The following is a 23,817-nucleotide window of genomic DNA, read 5'->3' as shown; positions in this document are numbered from 1 at the left end:
GCAAGGCATGGGACTAGTCGACTTTACTATCCTACTGTGTCCTGGGATCTCTGGCAAAGCACTGGCTTTCAAAATAGAATTAGTGCTAAGACTGATTACCTAGTCCAAGACCCTCCTTTTTACAGATAAGACAACTGCAAACCAAAGAAGGTATGTGACATATGCAAGGTCACACAGTAAGTAGACTCTCCACCTCCAGAATCTCTTCTCAACTACTTTTGACTTACAAGAAATAAAAAAAGTATCCTCCTTGATAATGGGATAAAGGAAGCAGCAGTGTCTCTCTGGTTTCTCTAGGGATGAAAAATGTACCTCTGCTTTCAGAGATAGAGGGAAATCTCAGATGGGGAAACTCCCTCTACAAATGCAGTTATTCTGCAACTTAAGGTCTTAGAGAGTTGCCCAGAGACACAACATTTCTAGAACATTTTGTTCTCAGGACCCCTTTATACTCTAAAAAATTATTGAGGACCCCCAAAGAGCTTCATATTTATCATATGAGAAATTAAAGCATCTTAGTAATATAACAAAAATACTTTTGACCTTGCAGACCCCCTGAAGGGGCCTCAGGGATCCCCAGGGGTTCCCGGACCACTCTTTGAGAACTAGTGGCCTGGAGTCCTGAAAGCTTAAATGTCTTGTCTGATGAGGTCACACAAGTGGGAGATTTGAACCCAGATCCTCCGATGCCAAATCACCAAATTCAGTGCTCCTTCCAATTCACTGTAAGGACAAAACTTAAGCTGGGGATGTCCTCTCAGGTCCAGTGACTTATTTTGGAAGATTTTGTTGCTTTATTTTCCTTTATTCTGAGGAGGAAAACTACTGGATTCCCCAAATGCTAAACTGCAAAAATTAGACCCAATAGTCAATTGATTTCTCCTCTTGTCCTGTTTTATTCATTCTCTCTCTCTCTCTCTCTCTCTCCTTCCTGTGATTCTGTGATCCTATTGTTTCTTCTCCCCTCTTCAAATGCAAATAGGAGGTGATCAAAAGTAGCTCAAGGATCCTTCACCTCTTGTTTTCCAAATCAGTCAACCTACCATCTTTGCTACAGCATCCCTCACACTTATTTGTACCCCTGGCCACACACAGAAAGGCTAGCACAGGTATGGTGGCTGGGACAGGAAGGAAAGAAGCTTGCTTCTGTGGGAACTGAGTAAACTACACTGACCGCATCTTGTGACTCAATTCTGGAACTAGCTCAGTTCCTTTTTTATTCAATTATGGGCCTAGTCCAACTTGTCATGCGAGAAGACTTGTATTCAAGTATGGAAATTGTCAGAAAACTTTATTGCATTGTTTGAACCTAGTCCTGCTTGGCTGGGAGGCTGGACCACCTCTACCTGTTGTTCAGAGACGCTTAACTAAGGACCTAGGTCAGGGGCGGGGAACTTTCTAGGGGTGGCCTTCTAGGTCCTTCCAGGTCTAGCCTTTTGACTCAATCCAAACTTCACAGAAAAGATCCTTTTATTAAGGGGATTTGTTCTGTGAAGTTTGGATTGAGTCAAAGGGCTACATTGGCCTCAAGGGAGCAGGTTCCCTACCCCTGACCCAGGGTATACTTACTAGAGACCTGATCAGATCTGAAGATTGGGACGCAACGATTTTTCTCACAATTATACATCTCACGCAATCCGTATGTTTTACCTGAAAACTAGCCCTGTACTGGTCAATCAGTTATTGTTTACATGTTCCTTTGATTGAATTCAGACACTTAGGGGGAGTGGGACACTCCTTTTCTGATTTCAGGGAATTGTACCTTTTAGCGCTCTCTCTCTCTCCCAATCTGGAAAGTCCCTAATCTTTCTTCCAATTAGAAATCAGATTACCTAATTTTGTATTCTGACTTGTATCCTGCTATTGTTTTCTTTTAATTAATTGGTCTTATTTGATTAATTGTTTTTAATACATAAAAATCTGTCTTACTCTGTAGTCAGAGTCTTTGGACTGACTGGGGAGTCCATTGACCCATTTATTATGCTTGTTTTGCTAATGAATTTATAGCTCGGATTATTTCCTCAGTTATTATTAATTTCCCAGCACACTTCAGGGATTCTGAGGACCACCAGAATGACTCTAGTCTCTATCTACCCACTCTTTTCCCTCTGACTTTTGCCCTTCTTGGCTCCCGGTTTTCAGATGCTTGAATTCTTCGAGCTATCTTTTAATGGGATCCAGAACTATTTTGTTCCTCCTAGAGGTAGCTTAGCTTGGTGAATAGAGAAACAGCCTTTGAGCCAGGAAGATCTGGGTTCAAGTCCTGCCTGCGTGACCTGAGTAAGATGATTAACCTCTTAGTGCTCTGGGTCATAGTGTCAAACTTAAATAGAAACAGGGACCACTAATCCACACATAAGGATCCCTGTAGGCTACATATTGACTTAGGTTTTGTTTTTTTCAAATGATATTAGATTAAATGATATTAATCATCTATTTTATTGTATTTTTGTTTATTTTGCTAAATATTTCCCAATTAATTTTAATCTGATTCAAACTACCCCTGGGAATGTTGTGGGACACATGTAACCTGTGGGTTGCATTTGACACTGTGTTTTAGGCAACACTCAGGGAAGACTAAATAGCTGAGAAGTTGCATGTGCGGGGGGAGTTTCCTCATCTGGGCTTTCCCTACGCCAATGAAATGATGTGTCCAGTTTAGTCTTCAGCTCTAGAGAAATATGGGAGACACAGCTTGTTTATCCATTATAACAAGAAAAATAATTTACTTTTTTATTTCTTCAAAGTGAAAAGATTCCCAGGAATGGAGAAGAGTTGTTAGAAGATGAACAGTAACTTGGTAAGAGTGCAGAAAACCTACATCTACACTCAAACAATGTAGGCTCAAATTCTGGCTCTGTTGTAACTCCCTGTGTGACCTGGGGTAAGTCATTTAACTTCTCTAGGCCTCAGTTTCCCCATTTGTAAAATGAAAGGGTTGGACTAGATGACCTCTGAGGTCACTTCCTGTAGGAAGTCTAGGATCCTTTTAGAAATCCAGGCTCCTCCTTGGGTATACAACTAATTCTGCTTTCTCTGTTCCTTGCAGATGAAGCATCTCCCCTAAAGATGGAGGCCACAGGACTCTGAAACCTCAGATAAGAGATATCAGATTTAGTTCAACAGTGAACGATGATTGATGTTATTGAATGTCCAGGTTTACTCTTCTACTTTTTTTGTTTGTTTGTTTGTTTGTTTGTGCTAGGCAATGGGGTTAAGTGACTTGCCCAGGGTCACGCAGCTAATAAGAGTCATGTGTCTGAGGCTGGATTTGAACTCAGGTCCTCCTCACTCCAGGGCTGGTGCTCTATCCACTGCGCCACCTAGCTGCCCTGACTCCTCTACTTTTCAAGAATAAACTAAATGTGGTGGCATGGGGCTTTCAGAATGGGATGGGCTGTGTTTAAGAAGATGGTGATCTTTTCTTTTTTTTGGCTAGGCAATGGGGTTAAGTGACTTGCCCAAGGTCACACAGCTAGTAAGTGTTTATGTGTCTGAGGCCGGATTTGAACTCAGGTCCTCCTGAATCCAGGGCCAGTGCTCTATCCACTGTGCCACCTAGCTGCCCCTGATCTTTTCTTTTGTAAGTTACTTACCCCAGGGTCCAGCCACCCTTAAGACAGCTAAAGGATTGGAACGCCCCAGGACAGAAGCAACAGCCTTGACCCAGGTTGGGGGTGTCCGGCTTTCACTGGGGTCAGTAGGTCGAAGGGGGAAACCCCATGGGTCCACCAGGATGAGGTGTTTGACTCTACATTAAGACAGGGAAAAGGTGAAGATTAATAGTGCAGAGGTATGACAATCCTTCAGTCTTCTCAGAAGGAGGAGGAACTGATGCACTGTGATAAAGCCGATGACTGAGACGCTGATGTTGACTCTATGGTCCAGACAAACTAGACAACTTGCTACTCCTCAACATTGCATCCCATTTCTGGTCTCTGCCTTTGTGCAGGCTGAGCCTTATTCCATGAACCTACTCCCTTAACCTCTTCCTCTCAATTCCTTGATTCCTCCAGAACTCAGCTCAAATCCCTCCTTATACACAAGGCTTTGCCTCATCCCTGCCCCCCCACACAAAATAAATAAAACAGCTTTATGTTTACTTTGGATACATGTTATATCTACTTATATGTCTCCCCCTATAGAATGTAAGCTCCTTTTTTGTCTTTGTACCCCCAACATCTGGCACATAATAGGCACTGAATAAATGCTTATTGATTTGTGGATTGAGTTTTCTGTTGAGGCAAAAGAAGGAGGCTCATCCCTTACCTTTCAGGATACTTGATAGAGTAAGATGTGGCGAGGAAGCCTCCTAAGCTGTGCCCCAGGAGAATCATGTTGGGGATACCCATGGTCTCCCGCCAGGTCTCTATAGAGGTCACAAATTCATCCTCAGCACCCTGGGCATCACGGGGAAATATTGGCCTTGAGCTTCTTCCAAAGCCCAGCAGGTCGAAGGTGTGCACTGTACGTCGAGTACTCAGTGAATCCATGTTTAAGATCCAGAGGCCCACGCCACCCCCAAAGCCATGCACCATCACCAAGGGCGTGCGGTCCTCCAACTCTGGGCTCACTGTAACGGTCCAGATCTTGTTATGATTTGGGAGGGACACATAGCGGGCCAAGAACTTATTCTGGAGACCTAAGGAGAGTGGGAGTCCATGGAAAATGAATAGTCTTTCTACCGATGATGTTACAGTATTGGCTAGACTTTCATCATAGACTCTTAATCACCTTCAATACCAAACTTTTGACACTAGTGATTTCCTGGTATTCTTTTCTATGCTTTCCTGTGTCCCTACACAGAAAAATTCAACAACTTCTTGTACCCAATATACTGAAATATTTCCCCCTGACCAAACCCTATTTCTTAGTTTGCCCTAGTAACCAGAAAGTATAAAAAAGGAGGCTCTTTATTTCAATTCCTTCTTTTTTTTTTAATTTGTGGGCAATTGGGGTTAAGTGACTTGCCCAGGGTCAAGGCCGGTGCTCTATCCACTGCACCACCCAGCTGCCCCCTTATTTCAATTCCTTCTCAGAACTGACCGCTAGGTGTCCTTTGGGCTGGCACTTTGGCCAGTGCTAATCTGCATGGCTGGCTTAGAATGTAGTCTGAGACAGCCTTGGGTAGCTTCTCCACTAGCTGTGAGGTACAATTCTTGACTTCTGTGCCCATGTTTGCTTGGGTCCTAGTGGGTGAGATTCCTGGCTCTCCTAACAGCTATGGGGGTTTTTGCTTAATAAATTCTGGAACACAGCCTAGCAAATGAAGGAATAGATTTTTATCATGTGTTTATTCTGAAGAATGCATGTCTGGAAAGAGGATTTGGTGTTACTACCTCTTAAATGTTAAGGAGAGGATGGGAGTTGGGATGGTGAGATTGGTGAGAGGGAACAACCTGACCTTTAGGTTGAAGCCAGGGGGTTATAACATTACACTGTGAAAGGTCAGGGGCTGCCTTTTGCCTCCTTTTATATCCCCAAAACTTAGCACATGGTAGGTACTTAATAAATGCTTATTGGTTGACTGACAGTTATATGGCCTGTTTAGGGTAATAAGGGACATGGTTAGTTATACCAAGGGACTTGGTAGTTATACCAAGGACAGTCTAGGGAGATGACATCTGGCAAATAAGGAATTGTGATTCAGAGGCATAGGAAAGAGCCAAAATAGCAGAAGCTGTATCATGTGACTATGTGTAGCTAATGGGGTTAACTCTCTCCACGTGACACTGGCCACGAGAGCAAGACCCTGGCAGGCCAAAACAGCTGTGGTAGCCAGATAAGTGTGGGTGCACGATAGGGTAGAATATCAAAAAAGTGAGGTGATGAATAGTCATGTGTGTGACAGTGAATGTGTTGGAGGAGTCAAGTTGGGATGTTATGTCTGGAAGAGGAACTCTGGCCCTGATATTAAAAAAAAAAATCATCAAAGATGTTTATGATCAAAGAAGGAAGTGGGCCAGTAATGTAGTAGAAGTGGGCCAGTAATGTAGTGAGAGAGAGGGATGGACTGGTAACCACAGAACATTAAAGGAACCAGAAGAAAGCCTCCAGTGTATTGGGTAGATACTTGATGACAACAATTTTATGGAAAGACAAAAAGGCTGGTCATGAGTCTGTATATTTATTGAAGGGTTAAAGTAAAAGAGAGGAGTGAAAGTTTTTTTTTTTTAGCTTTTTTTTTTTGGAGAGGAGTGAAAGTTGAAGAACCATTATCCTAAGGATCCATCCCTTCCTCAGCTACCTTCCCCATCCTCACCGGGCTTACCCAGTGAATCTAGACTTCAGGCCTACCACACATCCTTCTTGGGGAAAGCCCTGAGACAGGGCAAGCTCATGTCGCTTACTTACATTGTAGGATCCTAGCTTCCACATTCTTCAGCTGAGACATCGAAGTGGGACACCAAGTAGGTAGCCAGCTACTCAGCCAGCCTTTAGGCCTGGGATTGGGGAGAGACATAGATGCATGGTGACATTAGAAGGGGAACACAGATTCACTCAGCCTTGCCAACAGCCACACAACATTTATCAGGCAACAAAGTCGTCTCCCTGCCTGCCCTCCCCACTCATTGGTGCCAAATCCTCACAGCCAGCACTCTTTTCTATGTAGCTGTTAAAACTGTTTTTTTCCTTGGGTTAGTGGCTATTTACAACAACACACGCTACTAATATTACCTATTTACATGCAGAGAATGTCACTCACCTATATTCAAAGAGATCAAGAACTGACCAGACACTTTTTTTTTCGTGATCCTTGAGGATGACCTTCACTAAGCAGGCTAAATTACCATGAGGTCTGCCAGCTTTTCCAGAGTAGCAGGCCTGGCTTTCTCTCTCCCTTTCTGCTCCTAAAAATATGACCCCCAGAGGTTACCAGCAGATGTCCAATTTCCTTCTGGGGGTAGTTCAACCCTGAACAAAGCAGTGGGGAATGGAGAGAAGCACAGGGTAGGATTTGGGACAAATGGGTCCAGTTTTTGGCTCTGGCTCACTGGGCATAGGGGCAAGTCACTACTCTCTGTGCCTTAGTTTCCAAATTACAAAACTGAGGAGGATAAGTCTCTACTTCTCATGGGTGCAATGGAGATAAGTGAAATAATCAACCTTATTTCCCCTTAACGTACAGGAAAGCAATTCCTTCTCCCTCCTGTGTTTTCTTATACTTTCTCCAACTCTGGCCTAGAGGGTAGAATTCCAGGTAGATAGAAGAAACTTCCCTTTTCTTGACATAAGCCACTAGCAGGGATTCCCCCCTGTAGAAGGGCTATCCTAATCAGTATCTGCCAAGATGGCAACATCTTGCACAGAATCCTAGAACCAGGAAAGATTACAAAAGGTCATTTGGTTTAGCCTCTATCTTTTAAGGCATTATAGTGGGCAACATATAGACTTAGCATAGTAGCATGAAGATAATCTTCTGCTGCTTGTTGTGACATGGAGATGACCCTGTGTTGTCTGTGGTTTGACAAACAGCCTAGCAAAATACAGAAAGATTCATCACTAGAAGCCATCAGATGAAGACGTTTCTTTCTTTACAACTCATTAACTAAGGCATTATGGAGTGGTTGCAATCTGTAACAGCTGAGCAGGCACCTAACTGATAAAAATCATAGTTCTTATAAAGCTATCAAGTGTGGGAGAAAAAGCATGGACCAACAGCCCCGACCCCTGGATTCTGGACCTACTGCTTCTCCTCATTTGTTGTGTAATGTCGGAGATACCATTTCAACTCTACAGGCCTAATTTTTCTTACTTAGGAACAACAGTATTGGAATAGATAATCTCAAAGGCCCCTTCCAACATTTTATGATTCTAGGAGAAGGAAGAATATTTGAACTGAGAGAAGACATGATGGGTAGGTAGAAGGAAGGACATCATAATGGCTGTGTGACTTTACACAAAACACTCAATCACTCAGTGCTCTGGGAAACTCTCCAAGACTATAGGTTGCAGAGGAGGTGCCTACTTGCATTTAGAGAGAGAGGGTGTCTTTACCAGAGACAGCCAAAGTTCCCTTTATCAGCAAAATCATAGCTCTATTCCCTATCCCCTATTCTCTGCTTTCCAGGGAGTACAACTAGATCCAACAGAAGGCTGTTGCAAAGAGGCAGATCTTGGTTCAATATGTGGAAGACACCTTGAATAATCTGATTTCTCCAAAAGTGGAATAAGCTGTCTTGAAAGCTATCATTTGGGGTCCTCAAGTGGAAGTTAGACAACCAGTTGTCAAGGATGTTATAGAAGAGATCACTGTTCAGATACAAGTTAGATTTGAGATCTCTGAAGTCACTATCCACTTCTGAAATTTAAGCACCTTGAGAGATAATACCCCAAAGAGAGCTGTCCTTTACTTTGGCATAGCTGCCATGTGGTGTGTCTGGTGGTTACGAGATGCTGCAGCGTTCTCTTGATCCTCACAACAACCTTGTGAACGCCATAATGCAAATATTATCATCTCCATTTTACAGATGAAGAAAAGCTTGGAGAGGTGCGATAATCTGCATTAAGTCACATTGCAGTGAAGCCAGGACTGAATGGGTTGAGAACTTCTGACCCTACCAGCTCTACGCTTTGTTGGCTATCTGAGACTGGCCTGGGACTAGAACACAGGCTGTCTTTTAATTCCTCCTTTAACATCTCTTCTGTACAACCTCAATCTGTTAACCAAAGAGCAAATGTCTCTGAAACACTTTGTGCCTGTGCCATCTGTGGCTGTTCCTCTATGAAACTGAGTTCATGATCTGGTCCCAACAGCCTTGTCCCCTAGCACTGTGACCCTCTATGCAGCCAGCCCATGCCCAGCAAAATTAGACTACTAGCTGGTATTTTGCATGTGCCGAGTTTCCTCTATTCCTTATGGAGTTTTCTCCAACCTTCCCTCTCCTATGTCCTTCACTCATCCTTCATAGATGATCTTAGAATCACAGATCTACTCTGACCCTCTCTTCTTACTGATGAAGAAACAAAGGGTCAGGATTACATGGGTAATACGCATGGGAAGCAGGATTTGAAGCTAGGACCACACTGCTTCCACTTAGCTCCTATGTCCTTGGAGAAGCCGCCTATGTAAACAGCCCTGTCCATAGTGATCTTTTTCTCCCATGGCACTCACCATCTGTACCAGTTACTGGCTACAATGTATTTTTTTATGTATGCCATGTTTCCTAGGCTGCCATTTCTGTCTTTTTTTTGCTACTTAAGACTGGCCTGTGATTAGAATACAGGTTGTCTTTTAATTGCACCCTGGAAATTCTTGTAGCTTATACTCTCTGATCCCTAAATTCAGCATTCAATAAATACTATTTAAATTTAAAACTGTTTAAAAAGTCAACAAATAATTATTGATCAAAATTTCCCTGAAAAGGGGAGCATTTTATTAAGCTGTCACTATGTGCCACGAACTATATGCTAAGCATTTTACAAATATTATCTCATTTGATCCTTACAACAGCCCAGAAAGTAAGTGCTATTATCCCCATTTCATAGCTGAGGAACCTGAGACAGACAAGAAGTTAAGTCACTTGCCCAGGATCACACAGCTAGTTTAAGTGTCCAGGCCAGATTTGAACTCTGGTCTTCCTGACTCCAGGCCCAGTGCTCTATCCTCTATGCCACTTAGTTGCTTCTACTTCTAACAATCGGATCACCCCCCCCCCCAAAAAAAAACAAAATGGATGACCTCATGAGGTAACGCTAAGGACAAGGATTTCCCTGTCATTATAAGTGTTCAAGACTAACAGTTAGTGATTTTATAAAGAAGATTCCTGAACGGGATGGGAGGTTAGATATGCTGTGTAATGCTCTTAAGTACACTGGTTAACCTATTTGGGTTTTTATTTCTTCACCTGTAAAATTAGGGGGTTAGACAAGATAATTTTATAAACACTGTTGTACTAGTTGTCATTTGTATGAGGCTTTACAGAGCACAGACTGTCTCATTTGAGACGTCCTCACAACAACCCTGTGCAGTAAAGAGTGCAATTATCACCCCGTTTTACAGGTGTGGAAAATGAGGCTCTGGTAAGTTGAGTGACTTGTTCAGCTAATAAGTGGCAGAGTGGGACTTGCTCAAACTCAGGGCTTCTGACTTCAGCCCTGGGGTACTAGGAGTCTACAGAGGCTTAGAAAGCTATGCTCTTTGAGATTTTTTAGAGCTAAAGGAAGGCAATTCTTTTCCTCTCTCTTTTTTAAAGGCCACTTTGCTTTAGGACATGCCAGTTCAGAAGTTCTGAAAAAGAGGCAACAATACACGTGCATTGGAAAGAGGGTAGACACTATACACAAGTAACGTAGGCATAGCTAGCTGCTGAGTCATTCTTCAAAAAGCAATTGCTACTGTCTTAGGGGAGAAGGCTCAGGCAACGACAAAGGGATCCCAAACCTGATTGCAGATGAAGTGAAACCACTAGAACTCTAAACCCAAGATGCTATATTGTGAGGATAATTATTACCCGTTTATATGAAGTAGCCAGGATTTGGCTTGGGAAAGAATCAAATGCATCCTCATACCCTGCTTCTGTCTCCTTCCAGTACAGAAAAATACTCCATTCCTTCCAAAGCACTTTCTAACCTATTCAAGTGAAAGATGTTCTTTCTCCCCAACACCCTTTAGGGCATGTTGGAGATCATTCCTGGGGCGAGTGTAAAATTAGCTTTTCAGCTCTTCCACCCAACTCCAGCCCAACCAGTATCCCGCATCCACCCATCTTCCAGAAAACTAAAGCAAACCCCTCAGCAGCAGGGATCTTAGCAACAACAGGATGGGAAGCAGGAAGAGAAAGAAATACAGGCTAAGGTCAGAAACATAACTTTCAGCAAAGCCTCTCTGTCCTTACTACCCCTGCATTCCTTCCTTCTCTTAGCTAGGGCAAGAACCTTCATCCCTCCCCCTGGAGCAAAACTGAAAACGTAGGGTATGTCTAAAACCAGGCCTCTGCATTAGAGTCCTAAATTTATGACCACAGAGAGAAAGGGAAAGAGAGACAGACAGGGAAATTAACTCACTGCTGCTCCAGATCGTCAGCCATAGTAAATAAGCCTGGCTGGGTAGAAAGTAAGCCAGCCTGTCCCTCCTCCTGACGGCAGCACCAGCTGACCTCGGAAAGCATTGGCTAACAAACTGGGGCGTGGCCAGAGGTGCTTAGGAGAAAGATGGGGTAAGCAGAAAGGTGGGTGGGGCAAAGGGGATTATGAATGGAGCGGGTGGGGTTCAGGTAGGAGTAGGGAAGTGGATAAGTGGGGAGCTGAGTTTACAGGCATACCTAAAGTTTCTGAAGGGGGTTCCAGACTCCTGGGGCAAATGTCTTGAAAAGATCGGCCCCCTCAAAGAACCCCCAGGCCAAGACTCTTGGAATGACTTTGGGAGGGAGAGGTGAATGGCTAAAGTGACAAGCTATAGAAGTCCAGAGTTTTCCCCATCCTACTCTATCGTACTAGCCTAGTGAAGGAGAGCCTTCTCCTACTTATGCCCTTCAAGCTAATCATGTGTAGCTTCCTTGATCTTGATGTTCAATTTAGTTCAACTGAATGACACCAAAGCATTAGGGCAGTAGCCTACGAAGCAGAAAAATGAGGGCTCTGGCCCTGTGGGATTTTACAATCTGAAAGGGGTGGAGGAGTAGCTCATTAATACAAATACAAGGCAAAATGTGATAAAGGCAAAGAGGATTCAATCAAAATGTTTAAAAAAATAACCTGAAAAGGGGAAAGTGATCACTTTCTGCTGGGGAGTTCCAGAAAGGCTTGTCTCCTTAAATGGACAGTAAGCTTTCAAAAGGTTAGAGGTGCAGAGGGGCTATGTTCCAAGTAAGCAGTCCAGAGAGTACAGGATGTTGTTGTTTTTCACTAATTTTCAGTCTTGTCCAACTCTTTGTAACTCCATTTGGAGTTTTTTTGGCAAAGATATTGGAGAAGTTTGCCATTTTCTTCTCCAGTCCATTTTTTTTTTTAACAGATGAGGAAATTGAGGCCAACAGGATGAAATGACCTAGGGTCACCCAGCTATTAAGTGTCTGAGGCCAGATTGGAACTCAAAAAGATGTCTTCCTAGCCCCAGGCCCAGCACTCCATCCACTGTGCCACCTAACTACTGAGGTTACAAGTCTGGGATTATGATAGTGCTGGTGCTATTATCAGAAATATGAAAGCCGGGAGAGGCAGGTTTGGGAGAGAACAAGGGTTGCTTTAGATGACTTGGAAGGTCTGGCTAGGCATTCAAGGAGAGATATTTAGCAGGTAGTTGGACATGAGGACTACAGCACAAGGAAGAAAAAGGGATTTGGGAGTTATTTGCATAGAGGTGATAAATGAAGCTCTGGGTATGAGGTTGCCAAAGGAAAGAAAATAGCAAAAAGAGGATGGAGAATAGAGCTTTGGGTGATACTTAGGCAGCAAGAGATGGAATGTGAATCAAAGGAGACCAAGGAAGAGCAGTGAGACAAGTACAGTCAAAAGAGAACTGTGTCATGGAAGTTGAGGGAGGAGAGACTAGGAAGAAGGAAGGGTCTGATCAACAGGGGGATCACATCCTATAGAAGAGACCAGGGAGAATGACTAACTAAAAGTCACTGGTACTGGAAATTAAGACACTCGTTTGGAGAGAGCACTTTTAGTAGTGGTGAGGTTGTCAGGTTGCAGGGAGTTATAAGGGATTTACACTTAGGAGAAAGGGAACTTGTAGACAGTAGGTGTCTCGGAGACTTTTGAGTATGTGGTCTAGAGCTGGAAGAGACGTTGAAGAGCATCCTCTTATCTCCTATCTGGGAACTAGCCAAAGCCCTTGGGAGACATAGATCTTTCTGAGGCAGGGGCCAGAGGGTTTGGAATAGATTAGGGAGGGAGAACTTTATGTCTGTGCTCGATCAGCTCTCCAGCAGGTTAACTACAGGTAGAGAATTTTTAGTCTATTATATAACACTAAGTGAGAGGAGCAGTATTTTTCTGATGCAACTTATTTTTGCCTACCCCCAACTTGGGGAGGCTTTACTAAAAAGAGGCCAAAACTGCCCCTAGGGTCTAATTGGCCTCAGTCTTTTAGATTGTAGCTTCCAGGAGCATAAAAAGTCTAGGGCCTCTCAGACTTGGTGGGTGCCTAAAACCACACAAGTTGCCATACTTTGATGACTTAGTTACCAGATGCATTTCCAGACCGAGAGAAGGGTGGGAGGAAGGGGCAGAGGGATGCATTCAGAAAAGTTAAATGCCACAGTATCCTTGTTGCATAATCTTGGTGTGCTCGAGAAAAGTAGCTACTTTGTGAAATGTTCAATGACTTTCATTTTGTCTCATCATAAAAGTGGTGGCTTTAAAGCTCTGCCTCCAACACACCATGTACAAAAACAAATACTGCCCTCACTCCAAAAAAAACAAGCTGACTAGAACCCTAAGGCCCAGCATTTCTAGCGCTTGGGATAACCTGGAACTGTAATGGACTTTCTGAAATCACTCCAAAGTGGAAAGGAATCCTAGTGTCTGTCAGCTGGGTGTCTCAGAGAGTGAAAAAGCAAGTGTTCTTTCTCTTCGCCGGATACACTGTTGTTGGGTTGTTTTTTTTTTTTTTTTAAGTCGTATCTGACACTTTGTGACCCCATCTGGAGTCTTCTTGGCAAAGATATTGGAGTGGTTTGCCATTCCCTTCTCCAGCTCATTTTACAGATGCCATGATCATAAAACCTTTCAAAGCCCACTTATTTTGCCACATCAACTCAAAATTAACTTGCCTTTTAATTAAAGGGACAAATCAGTTTTGTAGCTGCTGGAGAGACAGTGGCACAGGGTAGTGGAAAAGCACTGCACCAGAAGGCCCAAGTTCAAGTCCTATAAATTGTTATTTTTTAGGATTGGTTTACTGCCAAGCTCACCAAAATCAGGGGCTCTTGTTTTACAGGTAACTTAATTATTCAGTGAAATATGGAAAAGCCTTGGCATAAATTATCCTAAAATACCAGGCAGGCTATTAGTGTCCATTTAAATTGTCATTTGTATGAATAGCTTAAGAAGTTGTTGACTGAAATAAGAAATGCTGCTGCAGTTACAGCCATAGTGCTGGGCAGCAGGCCCTCTTCTTGCTGTACCTCTTAAACAGTTCAATAAAAAACTCAGTAATTCAGTGTACTGGTAGGACTGCAAGACCCTGGAAGTCAGGCTTTCAGCAAGTCAATCTGATTTGTTTTTCATGTTTTCTATTGTATCCCTCCTATGGAAAAGCAAATAATAATGGGTGAAAGAAATGAAAGGCAGATCAAACAAGAGGGAGGCACGTCAGCAGGGTTCTGGATGAATAGTACTAGTAGCAGTATCACTACTTTGAATAATTTGCCTCTACGTCAGAAAAATGTTTTCTTGGAATAGGCATACAGCTTAATTTTGCTGCTAAAACTATCCTTTTACTCCCTAATGAGGCAGGGAAGGGGAGGAGGGTTCAAATTACCAAGGAAATTGACTGTACCATACATACCATGCCAGTGGAAGAGATTTTCAAATTCTCTTAACAGCTCATAAATACAAGTCTCCGAATAGTCCTATATTTCCACATTTTATTGGAAGCTAGCTGAGTAAGTGACTAAAGGAAAGTCAAAGGTATAGTAGAAGCCACATCATCAACAAAAAATGTTCAACATGCTAGAAATGCAAAGGATATGTTGTTATACATGGTCCTTGCCCTAAAGTGACTCAATCAGAGAGATAAGGGTATTTATTAACCTACCCATAAGACCATTTGGGCAAGTGACTTTCAACTTCAACCTAGAGCCCTGCCACAGAGCTGAAACTCATAATCACATATATAGTGATGTAGGGGCAGCTAGATGGCTCAGGGGATACAGCACCGGGCTTAGAATTGGGAAGACCTGAGTTCAAATCCAGCCCCAGACACATACATATAGATAACATGGTCCAGGGGGTCATGAAGAGTTGGATACAACTGAACAACAATATAGTAAGGTTTGGATGGTTTCTATTAGGCGATAAGATAGCAGATAGTTTACCCTGTCAATTTAAGCCCCACCCCTCTACCCTTGCCTGGCACTAAAGAGTTTGTGGATTGACTGAAATCAGTTAGAGCATTTATGGGCTGTAGATGAAAGGTGAGTGGGACTGAGGTTGTTGGGCTCCAAACCCTCTTAAGGTTGTCATCATTCCACATCTGATCAGAGAAGCCAACTGGTGCTGCTTAGAGTTTCATGGTATGGCTTTCAAAGTTTTGATGCTGTTAACCTTCGAACTTGTCTGGTTATGAAATATCATAAAATTAATAGGTCAGGGATGACAGAAATGGAGGATGTGAGAAGATTAGGAAAAGCTAGATCCTGGCAATAAAAAAATTCAACTTGGATTATAGAATTCAGAGCTGGAAGGGACCTTAGGGATCATTTAATCCAATCCCTTTATTTTATTAATAAGGAAACTGAAGTCTAGAGAGGTTAAATGACTTACCCAAGGTCATGTGTGTGTGTGGAAAGCAGCAGAACCATGACTGGAACCCATCCCCTTGGACCACAAATACAGGGTATCCCAAAGGTATTAGTTTAGTTTTAAGCTTTAATGACTTCAGAAGTATAAATGCTACAAACTAACACTTAAAAATTATTTACAATTTAAAATACTGATATGTTTCTTATTAAAATTCAACATAGCCACCATCTTGTGCTATAAATACTTCATTTGCAATTTCAGCCACAGCCTCTTCACTTGCTCGGGGTCTCCCAGATCTAGGCTTGTCATGAATTGAGCCAGTTTCCTTGAATTTTTTCATCCAGTTGTTAATTAAATTTCTGTGGGGAGCCTCTTTCTTATAATGGGAAGCAAATTTTCTTCTTACAGCTGTTGCTGACTTGAGTTCAGCTAACCAGAGAACGCAGTTGACTTTTTCTTCAATGTTTGCCATTTTCAATCAGAGGGACTAAAACAAAAAATTAAAATTAAAAATGTACTCAAATTCACAAAACTAAGTGCAAAAGAAATTTAAATTTAGAGGATGCAGTGCACTGACTGATTAGAAACCAGTGTTCAAACCTGTCTCTGTGACTTTGTGTAACTACAGGCTTTATTAAAGTTAACCTCTCTGAACCTCAGTTTCCTCTTCTTTAAAATGGTACAATAATTTTAGTAGCTAGACTCAGCTAAGTGGCACCAGACCAGGAGTCAGAACACCTGAGTGCAAATCCACATTAGCTTACCAGCAGCATGGCCGTGGGCAAACCACTTATCCCCTATCTTCTTCATCGGTAAAATTTCCTCATTTGTAAAATGAGGAATAATAAGAGCACCTATTTCCCAGGGTTGTTGTGAGGATAAAATGAGGTATTAGTAAAATGATTAACAAACCTTAAGGAGCTATATAAATGCTATCTTGTCATTATTATGGGTAATATCAATTTCCATATTAATATGAATAGCAGTAATATCTATTATCAATGGCGCCAACAATGTTCATATTGATATGACTAACTGCAGTAACATCCATTATTATATGAGTAATATACATACTAATAATAACCCAACATTATCCATATTAATGATAAATAATAACATTGCCATATTATTTTTATCACCTCACAGGGTTATGAGCAGTAAAAATATGTAAATAATTTAGCAAACTTTCAAGCAATTGTCAACCTCTATGACCCTGTAAACATCCAATTGTGAAAACGAATATAAATTCACACATTCACTGAACATTACGGCTGGCAGGGGTCCTTAGGAAGCATCTAGGTAGTCCTTACTCCCTCCCACCAACCTGCATTTTATAGAGATGCCAGCTGGTACCCAGAGAGGGGAAGTGACTTACCTAAGACCACACAGCAAGCAGCTGTCAAGCAGGGGCTTAGATGAATACTTCGATTTAAATTTGGTATTAATTTAAAAGCTAGTTAACGGAAATATCGTCCTCCCTCCCCCGCTCCTCCTCCTTGCTTCCTCTCTTTCCTCCTTTCTCAGTAGGGCCTTCCCCTCCCCCTCCTCATCTACCCCCCTCCCCTCTCTTTTTCCTCCTCCTCAACCCCCTCCTCTAGAAGCCTGGCTGAGGCTACGCCGGCGCTTGCGCAGCGAGGGGGATACCGCTGTCGAACTAGGGCCGCTTCAGCTCCGCGCGAATGTGTCGGTAACAACTCGGAACGCGACCGAGAACCGGCCCTACAAGACGCGGCATCGAAACCATTGGCCTGATTACCCCTCTGGCGCGTGCTGGGGAAGTTGGGAGAAACGAAGACACCCGGAACTCTTAGGCTGCAGCCCGGTCCGTTTTTTTCTCGTTCCCGCTTCCTGTTATTCTCTCGCCGGAGCAACTGCTTGCGTCACCTCCCGGACTTCCAGAGATAGGACGGTGGGGACACGTCTCCCTAAGCGGGCGACGCTCCTTGGCGCTTCTCGTTCCGCCCGGAGGCGGTAGGCGGGGGGCTCTGCTGCGCCTGCGCCGGGCGGGAGTCACGTTGCGGGGCGGGAGGGGCTCTGCTGGGCTGCTGCGCCGACTCGCAGGCTCGGAGTGTCGGCGTGGCGGTGTCGGTGGTCGGCAGTGCGCATGCGTGGGCACGGCACCGCTCGAATGGTGGTGGGGTCTGGGCGCGGAGCGGGCGGTGTGGGCCGCGGGCAGGACGGCGGAGCCATGCCGGCCTCGGTGGCGTCGGTTATCTCGCGCTTCCTGGAGGAGTACATGAGCACCACGCCGCAGCGCCTGAAGCTCCTGGACGCCTACCTGCTCTACATCCTGCTGACCGGAGCGCTGCAGTTCGGTTACTGCCTCCTCGTGGGGACCTTCCCCTTCAACTCCTTCCTGTCCGGCTTCATCTCCTGCGTGGGAAGCTTCATCCTGGCGGGTAAAGATGACGAGCGGCGACGGCGTGTGGCCCCTTCCTGGGATAGCTGAGGCCGCTCACGCGCCTTTGGGCCTCAGTTTCTCCGTCTGTAAAATGAAGGGTTTGCACTAGACCTGTTTTCTTTGGTTCCCTTCCTGGGTTGCTGGGTAAAGTGAGGCACAGAGAGAGTGAGCGAGCCTTTGGCCTTGGAACTGGACTCAGTGGCTCTTTCTTGAAAGTCCAGTGTCCTTCCTATTAGACCACTTCATTCAGATTCACTTCATTCGTGGCCTGCCCCACTGTTCAGTAAACCCTTTTTCATCCCACTTATTTGGGGCACGCCACTTAAGGCCACTGACTTGGTGAAGTCCTTATTCCTGCAGATAGTTCCTCTTTCTCTGCAATACTCAGATTTCATTCATTCTCCAACAAGTGGTGTACTAAATTCTCTTCAACTCATATTACAACCTGGCCCAGTCTCTGGTTATGCCTTATGGCTGAACTTGGAGGCTGCAAGACTTGAATTCAAATTCAGCCGCAGATATTAGTTCTCTGTCAGTCAGTAAACAATTATTAAGCACCTACTATGTGTCAGCCACTTTGCTGAACACTGGAGATTCAAAAAGAAGTGGAAGACAGCTGCTACCTTCAAGGAGCTTACAGTCCAATGGGGGAGACTACCTGAAAACAAATTAATATATAAATATATACAAAACAAAGTCCATACAGGACAAATAGGAAATAATTAACAGAAGGGAAGACACTGGAATTACAAGGGGTAGGGGAAGACATTTAGAAGGTGAGATTTTTAGCTAGGACTTAAAGGAAGCCAGGAATGGCTCAGTTTCCTTAGTTGTAAAATGGGGATATTAATGGTACCTACCTCCAAGGGATGCTGTAAAGATCAGATGTTAAAGGCGCTTGGCACTTAGTAGGTGTTTATTAAATGCTTATTTCCTTCCTCCCCCAACACTGCCCCACCCCACCAGTAGAGTTCCAATTGAACACGATGTGTGGTCTGTAAATAACTTGCTTAACTTAACTTTTAAACCTAGTACTAGTGATTTTTTTTATGTCTTTTCTTTGAACCTCAGAACCTTGTACTTGACTTTTCATAAACCCATCCCAAGGCATCTTCTTACACCTTTTAAACCATTTTTAATGGCAGCTGTTTGTTTCTGTGTATTTTTTTTACCTTTAAAGTAGAAACTCATTTCTACTTTTTTGTATAGCCCTCACAAGCCCACACACAACTTGTGTGTAGTAGATAGTCAATTAATATATGTTGATTTACTGACTTGATTTGCTTCATGTACTCATAGCTAGAGCTGATAGTTCCAGTGACATCCTGGTTACTCATTTGCTGACACTATACAGGCAAATCCAGAACTCACTTTAAGTTGATTCCAGTTGAGTGATTTGTTTTAGAATTTGAACATAGAACATGAAATCTTAGAGGCAGAAGGGACTTTATTGATAATCTAGTCCTGCCTTATCACTGTTGCTGAGGAAAACAGGCCCAAAGAGAACTTCTGTCATAATCAGTAATAATTTTAATATATAATACTAATATTGTACCCATTATTCATTAATATGTAATGATATAGTGATAATGTAACTACTGTTATATACGTTATTAGTAGAAAATAAGTTGCTTGAGGGCAGGAGCTGTTTTCACTGTTGTCTTTCAGTCCCCAGCACTAAGCATAGTTCCTTTTATATACAATAAATATAGGTGCTTAAATGGTTGCTAATTGTTAATATCACACTCTTGGGGATATGGGACATATAAATTTAAAAGCTACAATAGCTATTCCGGGACTTAGACTCTAACTTCATTAATATGGATACTCTCTCCAGTGATGCTGGTTGCAATTCATCCATAATTTAAGAGGTCTTTGAGAACTTCTATAACTGTCTAGTTTATTATCCTATGGTCACCCTGGTAATGAGTGTTTTGTATTTTAGACAGACTGGACCTTGGACCAGACTCAAGTTTGAGTTTAGAAACATCTGGAATTGAACTTTGCTGTCATAACTGGACAATCCAGCATCACTTCCATGCCACAGTGAGACATTGGAAAAAGATTTTAACTATACATTTTGTTGTACTGGACCTGTGAGTTATTTGTTACAGGGGATGCCCAATGCAGGACTATATGACCAATGTAATTTATAGTCTTAGGGAGTTACCTGAGAAGTTGTCAGTGAGTCCGCAAGCATTTATTAAGCACTTACTTTCTGCCAGCCTTTGTGCTAAGTGCTGAGGATACAAAGAAAAGCAAAAACATCCTCGATCTTAAGGAGCTCACACTTCAGTGGGAGAGACAACATGCAAACAATTATGTACATGACAAGATATATGTGTATATACACATGTAATGTGTACAAATACGATTGTGCATGTGTGCATATGTTGTGTATATGTATTATACACACGTATTAAATTGGAGGAAAAACAGGGAAGTTGCTAGCATTAAGGGGTACTGGAAAGACTTTTTGCAGAATATGAAATTTTAGCTGTGACTTCAGGGGACCCAGGAGATAAGGAAAGCATTGTTTTTTTCTCCCAAATTATGAAGGGCTTAATTCTTCTGCCCCCAAATTGATTATTTTTAATGTTTTTTTTCTTTTAACATTTTGAGTTTTAAATTCTCTCTCTCCCACTCTTCTGTGAAGACAAGCAACATGATATCTATTATATGTAGGAAATTTTGCAAAAACATTTTCATGTTAGCTATGGCTCTGTATCACATATATATACAATATCACATTAAAAAGCAAAAACTGAAAAAATTATGCTTCAGTTTTCACTCAGTTCGTCAGTTTTCTCTGGAGAGGGATAGTACTTTTTTCATCACGAGTCTTTTGGAATTATCTTGAGTCATTTTGTTGATCAGAGTAGCCAAGTCTTTCATGATTGATCATCATTACAACATTACTGTTACTGTACATAGTAATCTTCTCACTTTTCTTTACATCAGTTTGTATGTTTTTGTTCAGTCACGTCCAACTCTTCTTAACCCATTTGGGTTTTTCTTGGCAAAGATACTGGACTGGTTTGCCATTTCCTTCTCTAGCTCATTTTACAGATGAGAAAACTGAGGTAAACAAAGTTAAGTGACTTGCCCAGAGTCACATAACTAGTAAGTGTCTGAGGCCAGATTTGAACTCAGGAAGATGAGTCTTCTTGACTCCAGGCCCAGCACTCTATTTCGCCACATAGCTGCACTATCAGTTCATATAGGTCTTCCCCTATTTTTTTCTGAAACCACCCCCCTCATCATTTTTTATAGCACAGCAATAATACTCCACAAATATGTGCCACAACTTGTTCAGCCATTCTCCAATTGATGAACATCTCTTCAGTTCCCAGTTCTTTGCCACCACAAAAAGAACTGCCATAAATATTTTTGTACAAATAGTTCCTTTTCCTTTTTCTTTGATCTCTGCGATACTGACCTAGTAGCTTTGTTAAAAGGCATGCACAGTTTTATAGCTCTTTTGGCATAGTTCCAAATTCTGCTCCAGAATGGTTGGACCAGTTCACAACTCCACCAATAGTTTTTTTTTTTTTTGTTGGGTGAAGCAATTGGGGTTAAGTGACTTGAGAGTCACACAGTTAGTAAGTGTTATGTGTCAGAGGCTGGATTGAACTCAGGTCCTCTTGACTGTAAGGCCGGAGCTCTATCCACTGCACCACCTAGCTGCCCCAACAGTTTTTTAATGTACTTATTTTCCTCATCTCCTCTAGCATCTGTCATTTCTGATAGGTGTGATGTGGTACCTGAGAGCTGTTTTAATTTGCCTTTCTCTAAATAGTAGTGATTTAGAGCATTTTTTCATGTGACTATAGATAGTTTTGATGATTTCCTTTGAAAATTGCCTGTTTATATCCTTTAACTATTCATCACTTGGGGAATGGCTCTCATTTTTATGAATTTGACTCAGTTCCATATATATTTGAGAAATGAGACCTTTCTCAAGAAAACGTACCATAAAATTTTTTGATATTCATTATTGTCTTTGTGGTATATTTTAGCAAAATGTTGTTTTCCAGCTTATCTGTCTTGATTAGGTCTATTTTTGCTTTTACTTGTCTGAGATCATGATTCCTACTTTTGCCTTTTTACTTCCAATGAAGCATAATAGAGTCTGCTCCAGCCCTTTATTTTAACTTTGTGTTTCAAGTATGTTTCTTACAAACAGCATTGGATTCTGATTTCTAATCTGCTCTGCTGATTCCATTTTATGGGTGGGTTCATCCCATTCACTGTTAAGATTACTGTGTATTTTCCTCTGCTCTGTTTTCTTCTGTTTATTCTTCACTCACTCTCTTTTTATCTTGTCTTTTCTGACCACTACCTCCCTTAAATCTGACCTTCCTTTTATCATTCCTCTCCCTCACTTCCCTAGCCCATGTCTCTTATTCCCTTCCCTTCCTGTTTCTCTATTGGACAAGAGAGATTTCTGTATCCAGGTGAGTGTGTATATATAGTCTTCCCTATTTGAACCAATTTTGATGAGTGAGGTTCAAGTATTGCCCGCCACTCCCCCATTTTTCCCTCCAGTATGAAAGCTCTTCTTTGCCTGCCTCTTATGTGAGGAAATTTTCCCCATTCTGCTTCTCCCTTCCCCCGTTCTTCTCTTTTTCTCAGCCCTTCACTTGATCACTTCACTTGACTCACATCTGTGCGCTCGACCTTCTAACTGCCCTAGTAATGATAAAGTTCTTAGGAGTTATATACATCATTTTCCCATATAGGGATGTAAAGAGTTTAACTTCATTGAGTCCCTTATGGTTTCTCTTTTATGTTTACCTTTTTATGCTTCTCTTGAGTTCTGTGTTTGAATGTCAAATTTTTTCTTCAGTTCTGGTCTTTTTATCAGGAATGTTGGAAAGTCCTCTTTCATTAAATATCCATTTTTTCCCTTGAAAGATTACACTCAGTTTTATTTATTTATTCTTGGTTATAATCTTAGCTCCTTTGTCTTCTGGAATATCATATTCCAAAACCTGTTCCTTTAACCTGGAAGCTTCTAAATTGTGATACTGTCTTTGGCTCCAGGATATTTGAATTTTTTTTTCTGGATGCTTGCAGTATTTTCTCCTTGACCTGGGACCTCAGAATTTGGCCTTGATATTCCTTAGAGTTTTCATTTTGGGATCTCTTTCAGATGGTGATCAGTGGATTCTTTTGATGTCAGGACAGTTTTCCTTTATAATTTCTTGAAATATGATGTCTAGGCTCTTTTTTTGATCATGGTTTTCAGATCAATACTTAGATTATTTCTTCTTGATCTGTTTTCCAGGTCAGTTGTTTTTCCAGTGAGATTATTCACATTTTTTATTTTTTCATTCTTTAGACTTTGTTTTATTGTTTCTTTTGTCTGATGGAGTCATTAGCATTCACTTGGCCAGTTTTAATTTTTAAGAAATTTTTTTTTTCAGTGAACTTTTATGCTTTTTTCCATTTGTTCAATTCTGCTTTTTAAGGAGTTCTTTTCTTTGGAGAATTTTTGTGCCTTTTCCCAAGTTGTTAATTCTCTTTTCATAGTTTTCTTGCATCACTCTCATTTCTTTTCCTACTTTTTCCTCTACTACTCTCATCTCCTTTAACTTTCAGGGATTCTTATTGGGCTTGTGTCCAAATACCATCCCCCTAACATTTGAGGTTTGTTTGTAGCTGCTTTCACACTGTTGTCTGCTTCTGAATTTATGTCTTGGTGTTCCCTGCCACCATAGTAACTTTTTATGGTCAAGTTCTTTTTTTGTTGTTTTGCATATTTCTTGACTTTGAACTTTTTGTTAAAGTTGGGCTCTGCCCACCCTGGGGGTGGGGAGGCATTGTCCCAAACTTCAGGCTTTTTGTGCGGCTGTTTTCAGAGATAATTCTGGGGGTCTGAAGTTTTTAGTTCTTTCAAGGTGGTGTGATGTGGGGAGAGGTATGATTATTAGTGTTCTCCTGTGCTCTGGTGTTATCAGGAAGGGCCCCTGCTTCCCTGCAGCCATAAGTGCTAGTGA

The 23,817-nt window shown here is 42.1% G+C and overlaps 2 protein-coding genes across 2 annotated transcripts in view; one reads left to right on the top strand and one right to left on the bottom strand.

The window, feature by feature from the left end:
* ABHD4 (abhydrolase domain containing 4) overlaps window positions 1-11,105 on the bottom strand; it is a 17,611-nt gene extending 6,506 nt beyond the window's left edge. Inside the window, exons 1-4 of the mRNA XM_027843180.1 lie at window positions 11,008-11,105; window positions 6,355-6,443; window positions 4,270-4,642; window positions 3,597-3,751 (exon numbers count right to left, since the gene is read on the bottom strand). Coding sequence (XP_027698981.1) covers window positions 3,597-3,751; window positions 4,270-4,642; window positions 6,355-6,443; window positions 11,008-11,030 — 640 coding nt within the window. The 5' untranslated portion in view covers window positions 11,031-11,105. The remainder of the gene's footprint in view (window positions 1-3,596; window positions 3,752-4,269; window positions 4,643-6,354; window positions 6,444-11,007) is intronic.
* A 6,454-nt stretch (window positions 11,106-17,559) lies between these two features.
* The window catches only part of DAD1 (defender against cell death 1), a 39,701-nt gene continuing 33,443 nt past the window's right edge, over window positions 17,560-23,817 (top strand). Inside the window, exon 1 of the mRNA XM_027843146.1 lies at window positions 17,560-17,813. Within this exon, the coding sequence (XP_027698947.1) occupies window positions 17,603-17,813 (211 nt within the window). The 5' untranslated portion in view covers window positions 17,560-17,602. The remainder of the gene's footprint in view (window positions 17,814-23,817) is intronic.

The sequence above is a fragment of the Vombatus ursinus genome, unplaced genomic scaffold (genome assembly GCF_900497805.2).
Source record: "Vombatus ursinus unplaced genomic scaffold, bare-nosed wombat genome assembly UNPS02014894.1, whole genome shotgun sequence".
Classification (NCBI taxonomy): domain Eukaryota; kingdom Metazoa; phylum Chordata; class Mammalia; order Diprotodontia; family Vombatidae; genus Vombatus; species Vombatus ursinus.
Note: the sequence above shows the minus strand (reverse complement) of the source record. Positions and strands in the feature narration are given on the sequence as shown.